Consider the following 15,587-nt stretch of genomic DNA (forward strand, 5'->3'; position numbering starts at 1 on the left):
CGTAAGTTTCACTGTCACTGAGTAAATCTAACATTTTATTATTGTAGTCTTGTTGGTTCATTACTATTATACCTCCTCCTTTATCTGCACTTGTGATTATAATATTTTTGTCTTTATTTAGGCAAATTAAAGCATTGAGAAATCTTTTTGGAATAACACATTTGTTCTTGTTTGCCAAGGCTTGATAGCATGTGGTAATACCTTGAATAAAACCTTTGTCTACATCATCCATTTTCCATATATAGTTTTTGTTTAGATATTCGCTAAATTTCTTTTTGTGAATTCCGACATCGAATTTCATACCTAACGATAGTGCTTGAGTTTCTGTAGTTCATACCTAGACACTTTTCTCCTAAAAGCGGGCATCAAAATAGCCAGGACGTCAGGTAGCAAAGTAGGACATTTGGTAACACGTAGCGACAATAATCCCACTAACGAAAACAGCGTTGTTTATAAAATCTTGTGTAAAAGCTGTCCCTTTTCATATTTTGGTGAATCTGGTCGCGGACTTAATAAAAGGATAAATGAACATAAAAATGACGTAAAAGCCCATAGGACATCTAACTCCGTAGTAATACATGTGGATAAACATGGTCACCTTCCAGACTGAAACAACACAACCGTACTAAATAAAGGATCATCCAAGAAACTAAGGAAGACAATTGAGGCAGCATATATCAACACTAATAACAACATTAACCATAGAGAAGGCTTTATATGTTTAGCAAAAGCCACAAGCTTATTAATAATAAAAGAATACACAAATAAAATAACAAGCTCTCCGAAGCGTCCCATAAGATGACCCGTCTACTTCTTTCACCTTCAATCTTATTTGTCATAATATAGTCAATATATATATATATATATATATATATATATATAATTTGACAAAAAAGAGTATAAATCAGCAATTTTTAACTTTCCATTGATACTAAATATCACTTCCCCAAGTTCTATTTTATTGATATCACCTTCACTACAGTGGTGGACTTTTTACATTTTGTTCTGGCTGATACCAGATGGTAAATTTTAATTCCTGTATTTTGTGCCTTATAAGACACTCTGATGCATGAGATGCATTCCAATTTAGAAGGTAATAATCAGAAAAAAAGTTACAACTGCCTGATACCAAGTTATACCTACTCCACTAGGACCTAAATTTATTTCAGCTTGGAATCCTCACTAATCATGATGAATTCATCACAAACCAGGATAGTTCACTAGATTTAAATAAAATACCATAGATGTATAGTAATTTTGGATAATGGCTAAAACCATAGCCTTGATTATTCAAGACCTAATTTTGGCTTACATCTATCATGTAGCTGAATAGAGTAATTTGATGTCAGCCAGAAAATGAATTCAGAAAAAGTGTATCACTATTGCAAACTTATTAATAAACCTGTGTATTTATTATAGTCTCATCTCAATTGGCTGAACAGGAAAAGTATGGAATGAAGATGGACAAATACCCATTTTGGCTCTGCATGGTTGGTTGGACAATGCTGGTACATGGGATAGGATTGCGCCTCTCCTCCCAAAGAACTTCAAGTTGGTTGCAATTGATTTTCTTGGTCATGGGTTTTCCTCACCTCCACCAATAGGAAGTGGAGGGTACTTCACCGAGAATGTTGTTGCCGTGGAAAGAATTGTTAGACACTTTGGATGGGAAAAGGTATTGTTTTTTTTTTTTTTTTTTTTTTTTTTTTACCTCTTGGAAATATGTGGTTTTATGTGTGTGTGTATATATATATATATATATATATATATATATATATATATATACACACACACACACACACACAGGCATTCATAAATGTAGTTAAGAACCCTATTTTTATTTTTTATTTATTTTTTTTATCAATAGATTTAATTGTGTTCACTTTTCAGATCAATCTTCTTGGCCACAGCATGGGTGGAGGTGTAGCTATGTTTTATGCTGGAATTTATCCAGAAAAAGTAAACAAATTTGTAATGATTGACTTGATTAAACCGCTTTCTATCAAGCCAGAAAGACAGCCTGAACGAGTTGCTCAGGCCATTGATGAACTCTTGGCAGCTGAAAAGCGTTTCAAAAGTCAGCCTCCTCAGTATGACTACGATACTCTTGTGCAGAGATTGATTACCTCATATGGGCAGACCATAACAGAAAAAGATGCAAAGACCTTACTTATACGTGGTGCAAAACAGTGGGAGAATGGAAAGTATTCTTTCAACTTTGACCCAAGACTAAAAGCTTCCAGCATATTATCAACGACATTTGAGCAACAAAAATCTTTTGCGTCACATATCAGATGTGATATGCTAGTGATTAAAGCCACTAATGGACCTTTATACGAACAAAGGGAACTGTATGAAGATATTCTCCAAGTGTATGAAAAGAGTGCAAAAACCTTTAAATATCGCACTGTGGAAGGAAATCACCACGTGCATCTCAGCAAGCCCGAGACTGTAGCTCCTTTACTTATTGACTTTTTCAAAGACCAGTCCATGGAAGATGATGATAGTTCAAATTTATGTAGTAAATTAAAGAATTCACTGTAGAAATTAAAGAGAAATTAAACTTTTATTTTGCTTATTAGTTTTATACATTGAGAAGTGGTAGACCTGGTCAGGCATGTAGCCAGAACTTATGACTTGGTGGGGGGGGGTGTTGTATATTTGGGGTGGCTGAATGTAATAAAAATGACTAATCTTGTATAGTACTTATGGAAACAGTAACACAGCAATGTTGTGATACCACTGCTGAACCATCAAACACTATGATCATTGGACATCATGTATGGGTCATGCAGTACAAACTCAGGTTGTAAGATAATAAATCCAGGACATATTTGTAGCAAAGAATATTCTCAAAACCTATTAGTTTGCATCAAACTACAAACTAATTTGCAGTTTTATTCTGACAATCAACATACATGAAAAATGATTGAAAAATACGAATATATAAGCTTGAGAATTGGGTGAGGGCTACCAAAATTTTTTGGAGGAGGCTAATGTTCTCCATAGTCCCCTCGTTACTATAGGCCTGGAACTGGTTGTCTGGGAGCTGTGGGTCTCCTGCAAGAGACAGACTGCTGGTGGGATTTTCTTCTTGTTTAAAGGAGGAAGAAAAAGGGGCAAATGAAACTAGAATAAAAGGGGTGAGGCTTTCCTTCTATGAATAGCCACATGATAGGTGACAGACAAATTTTGTGGAACATGTTACAGATATATGAAGCAGGGAGTCTATTATGAAAAAGGTGAAGAGTACATGCCAGGATGCATGTAGCTACAGCTGAAGCCATCATCTTTGCCCTATGCACTTGGACTGTTGGAGCAAATAACAATTCCTGTAGGGAATCGGAGAGAAGTGTGGGACTTGAACCCTGAAGGAGAAAGTTGAAAGATTCACCAACACAGGAGTCTATTGAAGGTATTTAAAAGTTTTTATACATGAAGTATGGCATGTGTGAAGGGAATGGCAAGAGTGAAAGGTGTGAGGTGAATGTGGGCTTAATCATGATTGTACAACATTTCCATAGTTGTTCAGTGTGTGTATAAACTTGTATGAATATTTTCACTATATGGAAATTGTGTATTTACCTAGTTGTATTATACGGGAATGGAGCTATGCACGTGGTGACCCGTCTTTGGATCTCTCAGCATCAAGTTTTTTCTTAAAATCTGTGTGGAAGGTTTCATGTCTTCATGTTTAATAAAGTATGTTTTATTATTATTACTTATGATATGGATGGGGTGGTAAGGGAGATAAATGAAAGAGTGGTAGGCAGAGTTTTGGAATTGATTGATAAGAATGGAAGAACATGGGAAGTGAACAAGTTATTTGTGGAAGACACTGTGCTTGTGTCTGATGCTGAGAGGACCTGACTGTTATCCTCTTGTTGCTGAGGGAAAGGAGTGCCACAGGAATGAATGAAATAGCCTGTTGGTGGCCAGAATCAATAAATCAATCCATTGTTCCCTGGTCTCTCTTGCAGAAGGCCTGCAGGATTCAGGTAATACCAGAGGTAGCAGATTGTAACCCTTTTGCTACCAAGAAAGTATCGCAGAAAATCATAAAATAGCCTAGCAACAGCCAAAACAAGAGAAAAGGTCCCAGCCAGTATGGGAAGAACAAATCAAGACAGGTCGTAACTTTCTCATTACCAGTAGGGTTCCACGGATGTGGAAAAATGACCTGGCAGGTGCCATAATAAAAGTAAAAGTGCCACCCAGCACTTGACTATGAATTGGTGTGTTTTTCATCCTATTCTTCCTAGCATTGATTCTCTACAAGTAAATTGGAGACTAATGTATACTCAAAGATGATTGCTGATCATTTTAATCCCTCCCATATGATGATGCTTTTGTAGGCATCATGAGGAGGCATGAGTGGGTATATGAGGATTCCGGCATTGGCGTCTTGATTATATTTATTTTGTAGTTGTAGCTAAGTGACCCCCATATCCTGTGAAATGGCTTGATCATATTTTTTGTGGTTATAAAGTCCTCTGTAAGGGGCACTGTCCTAGCCTTCTGATAGGAGGAGTTTGTGATGTTAAACCATTAATACTTAGAGTGAAAGAGAAATAATACAGCTGTAACTTTATATTTTATAACGTGAGTATTATGGTGCATCATCAGAATCATTGTACATGAGGCAACTGATGCTGCCTGCAAAAATTTGACTCGTATTGAAGAGGTTAACTTCTGTTATTCTACTTTCTGCTCTCCCTCTTGAATCTCGTCTTGAAATGAATGAGTAGAGTTGAGGGCTTTTGCATAGAACAGTGTACCAAATATTTTCATGTGATATTCTGTGGGGAAGATTGTAGTTTTTGTATGCAGTTGTTCTATTGGGATGGTTTTGGTGCATCCTGTTATTATTTTCAAAGCTTTATTTTGTTTAGTTTGTAAGGTATTTTCTGGATTGTTGGGAACCACTCCGTAAAAGTGTAAGCAAGTGTGATTCTCTAAAACAGTTTGTGGACCATGGTTAGAGTTTCTGTTGGCTTTTTCCCTCTTACAAGGGAAGTAGCAAAAAAAAAAAAAAAAAAAAAAATTATTTTAGCTCGGTATTCGTAAAGGAAACACCTCAAAGTGAACTCCAAACTGAAACCTGTGAAAAGTCTAGGGTAAACTTACTCATTACGGTAAATGTAACGAAAAAAAAATTAAAAGGTGTATAGATAAACTCAAAGTTAACAAAACACCAGGGCCTGACAGTTGGCATCCAAGAATCTTAAAGGAAATGAAAAATGAGATTGTTGTTCCTTTAGATATTATTTTCAAGAAATCCATCATATCCGGAGATGTTCCAAGAGAATGGAAGCTAGCTAACGTTACTCCCATATTCAAAAAAGGTGACAAAAAGAAGCCAAATAAATATAGGCCTATAAGTTTGACTTCAGTCGTAGGAAAAATAGTGGAAGCTATCATCAGAGATGCTATCGAACATCATTTAGAAAGTAACCGTTTGATAAATGATAGCCAGCATGGTTTCAGAGGGAAACGTTCTTGCGTAACTTACTCAAATTCTACAACACAGTTATCTCAAATTATGACAAAAGAAACAATATAGATCTAATATAAAAGCTTTTGATACTGTCCCACACGAAAGACTATGGTACTTACTAAATTAACTACACGGAATAAGTGGTAGCCTATTAAGTTGGACTAGTAATTGGTTGAATGATCAAAAACAGAAAGTTGTTTTAAATGGAAAAACTTCTAGATGGAAAAATGTTACAAGTGGAGTTCCTCAGGGTTCCGTTCTTGGTCCACTTCTATTCATAGTATATATAAATGATATAGACCATGGACTAAAATCTACTGTTTCCAAATTTGCTGATGATACAAAACTGCAGAATGGCAAATGATCACTTAAACCAATTAGATATTCAAGAAGATTTAGATAAATTACAGCAATGGTCTGAAAAGTGGCTAATGAAATTCAACACAAGTAAATGCAAGGTAATGCACATAGGTAAAAATAACAGTAAGTACGATTACAAGTTATTTGGAAATTCGCTAACAAAAGTGGATAGTGAAAAAGATCTTGGCGTAATTATCAGTAATGACCTCAAATCATCCAAGCAGTGTATTTCAGCCTCTGAGAAAGCAAATAAGATTCTAGGACTGATTGCGCGATCTTTTGATTTAAAAAGTCCATCACTCATTAACAAGCTATATAAATCATTAGTTCATCCACATTTGGAATATGCTATTTCCGTATGGTCACCAAATCTCATTAAAGACATTGACAGACTGGAAAAAGTACAATGGCGAGCCACAAAACTGATTCCAAATATCAAAAATAAATCATATGAAAATCGACTAAAACATATGAATCTGTTTTCCCTAAAAAAGTGTAGACTCAGAGGTGACTTGATACAGGTCTTTAAAATTCTAAAGGGAATTGACAACATCAAAAGTGACAAGATTTTCACATTGAATGAGAATCAGACAAGAAACAATGGTCTCAAACTGTCCGGAAATAGATTCAGTTTGGAAGTAGGTAGAAACAACTTTGCCAACCATGTAGTTAATGAATGGAATAAACTTCCTGCACATGTAGTGCAATGTAGTTTAAGCTTTAGGAATCATTTAGATAAACACCTAAGCAAGATGCTGTAATGATCATAATTTATTTTATATTACAGTATTTGTTTTTGTTTTGTTATCATTTGTCTGTTTGATTTTCATTTATTATTAGTTATATGTCAATTTATTATTATTTACTATTTACCTGTTTGTTTATTATTTAACTATACCTATGCATTTATTTATGTATTTTATTTGTTATTTACATTATTATAGTTTTTATTTATTATTTCATTATTATGATTTTTTTCACATCAGACCTAGATATGGACCAAAAGGTCTCCTGTCGGCATGCTCCGCCTTTGTAATCCTTTGTATGGCATAAAATCCACTCCCACCCATTACGTCCCCACAAACTCCACTCCCATTCACCCCCTGCCACCCTCATAAAGAAAAAAAGTGATTTTAGTATGTTTATTTATTTATTTTTTTATTTTTTTTATTGTCATATTATTGACATTCAGGCTGAAGGTCATGTTAACATCAAAAGTGAGGCCTAGGATTTCTGGGTTCTTCCAATTGAAGGTTTTGGTCATTCAGCTGTACTATTGGATGTTTCTTTGATTCATGATTGTCTGGAGTGATTATCTGGGGATTTCTGGTGTGAGGTTACCATCCTTTTATATCTATGCCATTGGCGTGCTTGTGTTTAGGACGTCATCCAGCATTGAGAGTGTACCAACACAGATTAGGCTTGGTCACAGACTCAAACTTCCCCATATGCAACCACTACACAGAGGACACAGAACTCCTCATACTACAATGCCCCACACTAATAATCCCTAGACAACACAATATATCTTCCCCGAGTGACTTGTAGACCCACCCAGAGGCCATTAACAGTTGCCTAAAATCTGCAGGTCTCCTGCAAGAGACCAGAGGCAATGGATCAATCACTTGACATGTTCTAGTTTGTCCAAGAAAGCTTTGCTGTTTTTTAGTTGCTATGCTGGGTAATTATCGCCAGGTCGTCTATATAGATGAGTGCTTTGGTGTTATATTCTAGATCTAGTGTTGGGAGGTCACTTGTGTGGAGGTTGAATAGCATAGGTAAGTGTATTGCTCCTATTGCTCCTCGAGAGACTCTATTGTACAGTCTTTTTCTATCCATGTACCAAGGGCCTCTTCCCCTTTGTAAGGGATATGTGCCACCACCCAGGGTAGCAAGGGTTTCGTGTGACAGTTTGGTCCCAATCTGTTCTGGGGTTGGGGTGTTGTTCCACAATGCAGATGCAACCACACCAAATGTCAATAGAATAATAGATGACATTACTGCATGCCAGACCAACTGACGTCCATTCCTCTGAATCCTGTCTCCCCCACTCCATTACACTTCAATACATTATGGAAGGCTACACTCTACACAATTATGCATGCCAACAACACAACACACACTCTATAAGGGATTTATGGGAAAACCATTCCAACCATGGAGTAACTGCGGGAGATGGGGATGCTCAACTAGATAGCCTAGGGAACAATATCATCCCCCTTATAAGGGAGGTAGCCAGCCAAGGCACACACCCACTCTCACCCATTGTTTCCCTCTCATCTTAGTTCCTCATAGATAAAGGGGTCATCCCTGTCTCCTGCCCACTGCACAGGTCAGAAGCAATGTAGCAAGACACAATACATCCACAGCAATGTTCCATCCTCATCCCCACATGCAGGAAATAGAGAAGACACGGAGAAATATCTTTGGGCTGTATCAATACCTCACTCATACACAACCATTCTTCACTCACAACTACCCATTGCCTTCTCCCTTTCCTGCTCAACAGACATTCCTCTCTTGGTCAAAATCCCATTCATCCCATAGCTCCCTCTCATTGTTGGTTGTCCCCCCAAATTCACCCCATCCACCTCTGCTTTCTACATTCTTTGCTACTCTTCACTTGTTCTTTCCATGTGCCCAGACATCCTAATAATCTTTCATCAGCCTTATCTACTAGTTCTACCCCTGCTCTCCCAGAAATTTTGTGGTTTTGTGTTGCTTTCAATTGTCAGCCTGCTAAGAAGTTTGTTAGCCATTTCTTGTCATTGTTGTGGATGTATGTCTCTGTGATCTTTGATATAAGGTGTCAAGAAACTTTATCATATATTTTGTCGATATCTATTGCTACCATAACCATTATGCCTGGTGGCGCTTTCTTGTTGAACCCCTCCTGCACTTGGGTGATGTTTTTGAAGTGTACTGGAGGAATGGCCCTCTTGGAGTCCATGTTGATTTGAGGAGGCTAGTTATGTTTCTGCCACTGATCTTTCAATCAGCTTGGATATGGTGGATAGTAGTGAGGTTGGTCTGTAGCATGCTGGGTTTTCAGGTGTTTTGTTGGGTTTTAATATGGGTATTATGTGTTTTTTTCTCCAGATGATTGGAATTTTATTGTACATGTAGGAGTGGTTGAAAGTATTGGTCATGGCTTTCATTGGATTTGGGCTGAGGTGACTAAAACATGTCAAGAAAAAGTGTTACAGATAAATGTGTCAACTGGAATAGCTTTGAAGATGATAGCCCAAGCTAAAACCAGAAGCAAATCAATCAATCAATCCATTACCCTCAGTCACTCTTGCAGAAGACCCACAGCCTTCAGGTAGCCAGGTCCACAAGCCCCTCGGGAAAGCGAGTTCAAAACTAGGTACATACATACATATACTAAAGGCTTTTTTCCCCCTTATACAGGAGGTAACCAAAAGACAAGGCATAGAAACCGCTCCCACCCATTCCATCCCCTACATAATCCACTCCCCTCTTATCTTGGCACCTCCTGGATGATGGGTCATCCCTACATCTTGTCCACTGCCCTGGGTTAGAGGCAGTGTCGCAAGACACAGCAAGGTCGCTTCATTAATTCGGCAACCCCCCTCTCCGTCCCCTCATGCAGAAAAGGAGAAGACGGGGAGAAAACACTTTGGGGTGCGTCAATTTATTTCTCATACATACTCCCTCACCCCCCATTCCCCCTCATGCATCACAGCATCATCCATACACAACCATTCTCCATTCACCCCTATCTTCTGTCCTATCCCATCCTTCCTCAACAGACATTCCCCTCTTTCCCAATGCCCCTTTTACCCCATCCATTCATCTCATCCTAGGACACCCCCTCTTGTTCACTTCTTCCACACCTCTTTTACTAATCTTTCTTCACTCATTCTTTCCATGTGTCCAAACCATCCCAATACTCTTTCATCAACTCTATCTCCCGACTCCCTTTCCACCCCAGTTCTCCTCATTACTCACTCTATCTAGCCTAGTAACCCTTATCATGCTTCTCAGACATTTCATCTCAAACATATTTAAACTCCTTCTCTCTTCCTCTTATGCTCCATGTCTCTGCCCCATACAGTGCTGTTGGCACCATCACTCCTTCATATAATCTCCTCTTAGCATCCATTCCCAAATGTCTATTTCTCATTACACTTTTTAATCCCCCAAGGCATTTACTTGCTTCTCTCAATCTTATGTTCTACCTCCACCCCCATTCCTCCCTTTCCTGCCACATTCACACCCAAGTATCTAAAACTATCCACTTCCTCCAGTCTCTCTCCCTTAAAACTAGGTATGATAGAGAAAAAGAGAGGACTCCACTATTGTAACTCTTTTTTCCTGCATATTACAGTTAGGTAAGTACAGTACACAACGGCAACAAGCCAAACAAAAGTTTCAATGTGATATACTGTATTTCATAAATTATTGAAAATAGAAAGGAATTTCTCAGTTTTTCCTGCACATTTTACCATATTCAAGGTAGCAATAAAACGACTCTAAGGATTCACTATGCCTTTATGCAAAACAGGAAATAAAAAGAAATGGTATCCGACATTAAATAATATAAGCAAGCAATCATATAAAATACTCTTGAACATGGAGAACAGATGGACTTTGAATTGTGCTACATATTTTACATTAATTCCTTAAACACCTAAAGTACCCAAAATTATCTGTATAAGTAGTCAGTAGTGGGGGGGGGGGGAGGGGAATGCTGTGGCTATGTGAAAATCTTGTTGGCATTAGATTTGAAAGGATAAATGCTGCCAACTTCACTAGGGTCTCTATCCATTGCCTGATTTGCAAGAATAAATGCTGATAGCTGAGCCACATCTAGTCTAATCCTAATGATCAATATCTGAATCAATTCTTATTGGTATTTGCAGGAATGTATCCCCTAAAACGACCAAATTTTGAGACCAATTCATAATTAGTTTTTTATTTCACTTGACATGTAACCAAATCACCATCCACCTTGTTCCCATATTTGTCAAATTTTCTACACCTTGCCACCAATGCAAGTAACCATAACAACCTTTATATATATTTATATATATATAAAATGAAAGATCCCAATTTCTTTCTCATGAAAGTTTGTTGTGTGAAGATGTAGGCACCAAGGCAACTCGGTCTATCTTGTCACCAGCAATACAGTCCTGCAAGAAACACACTATATTTACTAAATTACTATAAAAGAAAGTACATGTACATATTGAACAGCAATGTCACACAACCCAGATAAAACCCACATTCACCTCAAACTATTCAATCTCCCTGTCCCCCACCTTTACACATACCTTACTATTTTTGTAAACATCTATGAGTATATAACAAGGAACAGGAACCCATTTCCCAAAATGGTGTTTAAAATTGACACATTTAGGGGCAACAGAGACTCAAAATACTATCTTTGTTGAAATTTTCAAAAGAAATAAAATGTGTTATTTATGATTCATGAATAATTTCTTCTCACTTTGAAACAGTACTGCAGTTGCTTGTATATAATAAATTTATCATTCTTTTTTTATACTACAGTATATGCAACAATTTCACGAGAATTACCTTACTATTGTTTACTTTGAAATTAAGGTGTTAATATAAATTTACATAAAAGATGTGTAGATAAAACCAAAAAGTTCTCTGACCCCTGGGATCAATCACACACTCTAGACACACTAACAGAGGGGTAATATATAGAAATTCATCAATCTGCGATAGAAATAACTTTGAATATCTAAAGGATTTTTTTCTGTACTCTTTAAAGTACTGGTTTTCATAAAGGGGTCATGAGGTTAGTGAAAAGAGGCAGAGACATTAACATGCAGGCTAGTGTCAACATTGAGAGGGATTAACTGTAGGGAATGGTGACCACAGGTAAGCATAGCAATCTTCATCTATGCAGGGATCAAATGTGGAGAGACCTTGCCTCGCTGACAGTGACACGTGTCTCCTGATTTTGTTCCTGTGAAGATGTACTCTTGAGACTTATTGACCCACTGTCAGAGAATGAGATATGATGGACAGAAAATCTGTATATTTCGACCACTATCGGTCCTCTTCAGCAATAAGTCTCATTTTACAAATGTGCTACTACTACATACCTTCCTAATGTATACTCTTGTCAAGTGGGCTAGAAGCTGAACAGTGCCTCTGAGAGGGTGAAGTAGCCAAGTGTCAGGAAGAATGGTACACATGCAAAATCTACTTACCAGTGGCATCATCTAGGACCTGAATACAGACGCTCCTCTACTTACGTTCATTCGTTTTACGTTTTTTCGATTTTACGTTTGAACTGACTGTAAAATTTTTTTTTTTTTTTTTTAGTGAATTTTTTAGTTTAGCACACTCTCCGTAGTTCAAACGATACTTACGCATGATGCTGCGTCCATTGTTTACATGGCACAAACGACAGACTGAACGTGCCTTGCCTCCTCCTCCTCCCCCTCCTCCACCATCTCAATTTATGTTGCTTGAATTTAATTTATTTGAAATTAATGTTATTATTTTACAATTTTATGTGTATAATTCAATGATTTAGGGGTGTTTTATAAGATACAGTAATAGAATTTACAGATGTATAGTACAGTAACAACTTACGTTCATTTTCAACTTACGTTCGGAACATAACTAAAACGGAAGTTGAGGAGCGTCTGTATAAGTTAGGTTAGGGAAGGGCATGGACACATGCTTGACATATGGAAAATACCTGGTTGATTGATGAATTAATTCTATGCTGTGTGGCTTTTAGCCTGTAGAAATATTGAGGGCCGCGGCACAGTCTTGGAATTTCACCCAGTATTCATTATTAACAACACCTTCGCAATTACGGGGACCCAGTTTGTGGATGCGGGCAAAGTCTGCACAGGTGAGCTGGCCATCATTGTCGCAGTCCTGTAAGCAATGTGATTATCAATGCATTGTTGAACACAACACATGAACTGCAGTATTAGCTATACAGTATCACATGTGTACATTTAAAATAAGTCCTTTGACACTTATTGTTTTTACAGTAGTGATCTCTGGTGAAGAAAAGAGAAGAATTTGGTCACGAATGATAAGTTATTATGGATGGAGTGAACAGGAGGGGGGCAACTGAGGATGAGATGGATGGATGGGGTAAAGGGGGCATTTAGAAAGAGGGGGACATATGTTGAGGAAGGAAGGGAAAAGACAGAAGATAGAGGTGAACGGAGAATGGTTGTGTATGGATAATGCTGTGATGCATGGAAGGGAGTGGGTATGGGATGGTTTAATTCCTGGAGATGGAAGCTAAACAGATATCAACTATAATATCACGGGAGTGATATATAACTTAAATATAATATGTAATATTGTATACATGTATAAATTTTTTATCATTTAATGACAAGTACCTGCTTGCAGCGGTCCTGGAAGATATATAGCAGAGAATTATATTCTGCTACCCATGTTCTTAACCCATCCCCTTGTCTCCATCTAGATGCTAGACCAGGCCCAAGATAATATCTCAATCAACTTCAACTACATTTCTTCCACCATTTCACATAAGAAGAGCTGATAACTAACTGCTCCCCTCCCCTACTACTTTCAATCGATGACAAAGTTGTCCTACACAAATACAACACAATTAAGGGCCGCAGATTTTCAGTCCGTGAAATTTGAGGAAAAATCCCTTGGTATATGTATGTATGTACAAGTATAAAGAAAGAATTAAAGAAATACATATACTCTATATATCACATACAATAATATTGTACATGTTTTTTAAGCACAACACACACTGGGTCAAAAAGAAACACTACACTTGCTAATTAGGGTGGGCACTGGATGAGCAACAGTGCCCTCTCTACCTTGCATGCAGCTTTTTATCTTGGACATGTGGACATGAAATTGGAACTATACATGAATTTGAGGCCAAGTAAGATAAATATAGATGGGACCCAACGAGTATTGCTCCTTTTCTCTTATACTACTAATTTTGTAAAAAAAAAAATTATATATGTATGTCTAAATTGTATTTTATATTGTTGAATAAACTAACTAAACTACAAAACTATACTACAATTTTTTGTTTTTATCAACTAGGGGATGGCTACTGGTAATAAGCTTAAGAATTATATAATGTACATTAAAGAAAAAGGAGACAACTCATTTTATTGAATGTTATTGATGATACTGAGTAAAAATGGGGGGGGTGCAGTTTCACAGTGCACAAGCAGCCACTAGAGCTAAATTTGTTGAAGGTTAAATGAAAGGGAATTGGAAACAGAGGAAAAATGGCTTCAGGACTTCAGAAACTTACCTTTGCATGATTTGCCATATACTGTGAAACAGTGGCAGCAGAGCAAATGACATCATTCACACAGTTAGGATAAGCTGAAAGAAAAGAAAACATAATTATCTTTTCCTCCATACACTGAATAAAAGTGAGCCTCATGGTCTTGTGCAGGACCAATTTGGTATCCCCATATATAATTCAAAATATAAACAATAATAAACCCTAAAATAAAATTACATTTTTCAAAGTAAAAAACAAAACAAAATTGAAGTGATCTTTGTTATGCAGTTCGATGGGTATTTGAATGTATTTTATAGCAATTATGCGATGAATTGGACTCTTGGTATTTCACTATTTTACCTATTATTGAGTGTGAATTGTAGTAAATACTTCCGACAAAAGAAAATATACTTATTCAAATAATATGACAAAAAAAAAGAAGCCAAAGTTGCAAAAAAGCTAATCAATTGAAGTTTTTGTGGTTCCACTTTCCCTTGATGCCATAAAGATGGCGGCACACCACGGCATGCTACTTGCTTTTGCTACTTCGTTTGAGTAGAATCTACTTCGGTTACAATTTTCTAGAGCAGAAACATGGAACATAAGAGAGGAAGAGAGAAGAAGTTTGAATGTGTTTGAGATGAAATGTCTGAGAAGTATGATTGGGGTTACTAGGTTGGATAGAGTGAGAAATGAGGAGGTGAGGAGGAGAACAGGGGTGGCAAGGGAGCTGGGAGATAGGGTTGATGAAAAAGTATTGGGATGGTTTGGACACATGGAAAGAATGAGTGAAGAAAGACTAGTAAAGGAGGTGTGGAAGGCAGATGTGGAGGGAGTGAACATGAGGGGACGTCCTAGGATGAGATGGATGGATGGGGTGAAGGGGGCTTTGGGGAAGAGGGGAATGTCCGTTGAGGAAGGACGGGAGAGGACAGAAGACAGGGGTGAATGGAGAATGGTTGTATATGGAAAATGTTGTGATGCATGAGGTGGATTGGATGGGGGAATGGGAGATAGGGTTGATGAAAAAGTATTGGGATGGTTTGGACACATGGAAAGAATGAGTGAAGAAAGACTAGTAAAGGAGGTGTGGAAGGCAGATGTGGAGGGAGTGAACATGAGGGGACGTCCTAGGATGAGATGGATGGATGGGGTGAAGGGGGCTTTGGGGAAGAGGGGAATGTCCGTTGAGGAAGGACGGGAGAGGACAGAAGACAGGGGTGAATGGAGAATGGTTGTATATGGAAAATGTTGTGATGCATGAGGTGGATTGGATGGGGGAATGGGGGGTGGGATAGTGTGTATGAGCGGAATTTTGATGCAGCCCGAAGAGATTTCTCCCCGTCCTCTCCTTTATGTAGGGGGGTCGCCGATTTTATGAAGCGGCCTTGCTGTGGATGTTCTGTGTCCTACGACACTGCTTCTGACCCAGGGCAGTGGACAGGGTGCAGGGATGACCCGTCATTCAGGAGG

At 37.8% G+C, this 15,587-nt stretch overlaps 2 protein-coding genes across 12 annotated transcripts in view; one reads left to right on the top strand and one right to left on the bottom strand.

The window, feature by feature from the left end:
- The window catches only part of LOC143037521 (putative serine hydrolase), a 106,358-nt gene extending 102,126 nt beyond the window's left edge, over positions 1-4,232 (top strand). For 9 of the 11 annotated variants that reach the window (XM_076205889.1, XM_076205892.1, XM_076205890.1 and 6 more), the window contains 2 exons: positions 1,443-1,675; positions 1,891-4,232. In XM_076205889.1, the coding sequence (XP_076062004.1) occupies positions 1,443-1,675; positions 1,891-2,544 (887 nt within the window). In that variant the 3' untranslated portion in view covers positions 2,545-4,232. Of the gene's footprint in view, positions 1-1,442; positions 1,676-1,890 lie in introns of those variants that run through there. The other 2 variants (XR_012967474.1, XR_012967475.1) reach the window with 2 other exon arrangements.
- A 6,122-nt stretch (positions 4,233-10,354) lies between these two features.
- The window catches only part of LOC143037522 (lysozyme 1-like), a 13,149-nt gene continuing 7,916 nt past the window's right edge, over positions 10,355-15,587 (bottom strand). The window contains exons 3-5 of the mRNA XM_076205897.1: positions 14,139-14,212; positions 12,564-12,748; positions 10,355-11,013 (exon numbers count right to left, since the gene is read on the bottom strand). Of these exons, the coding sequence (XP_076062012.1) occupies positions 12,602-12,748; positions 14,139-14,212 (221 nt within the window). The 3' untranslated portion in view covers positions 10,355-11,013; positions 12,564-12,601. The remainder of the gene's footprint in view (positions 11,014-12,563; positions 12,749-14,138; positions 14,213-15,587) is intronic.

The sequence above is a fragment of the Oratosquilla oratoria genome, chromosome 22 (genome assembly GCF_046742065.1).
Source record: "Oratosquilla oratoria isolate Oo_2021 chromosome 22, ASM4674206v1, whole genome shotgun sequence".
Taxonomy (NCBI): domain Eukaryota; kingdom Metazoa; phylum Arthropoda; class Malacostraca; order Stomatopoda; family Squillidae; genus Oratosquilla; species Oratosquilla oratoria.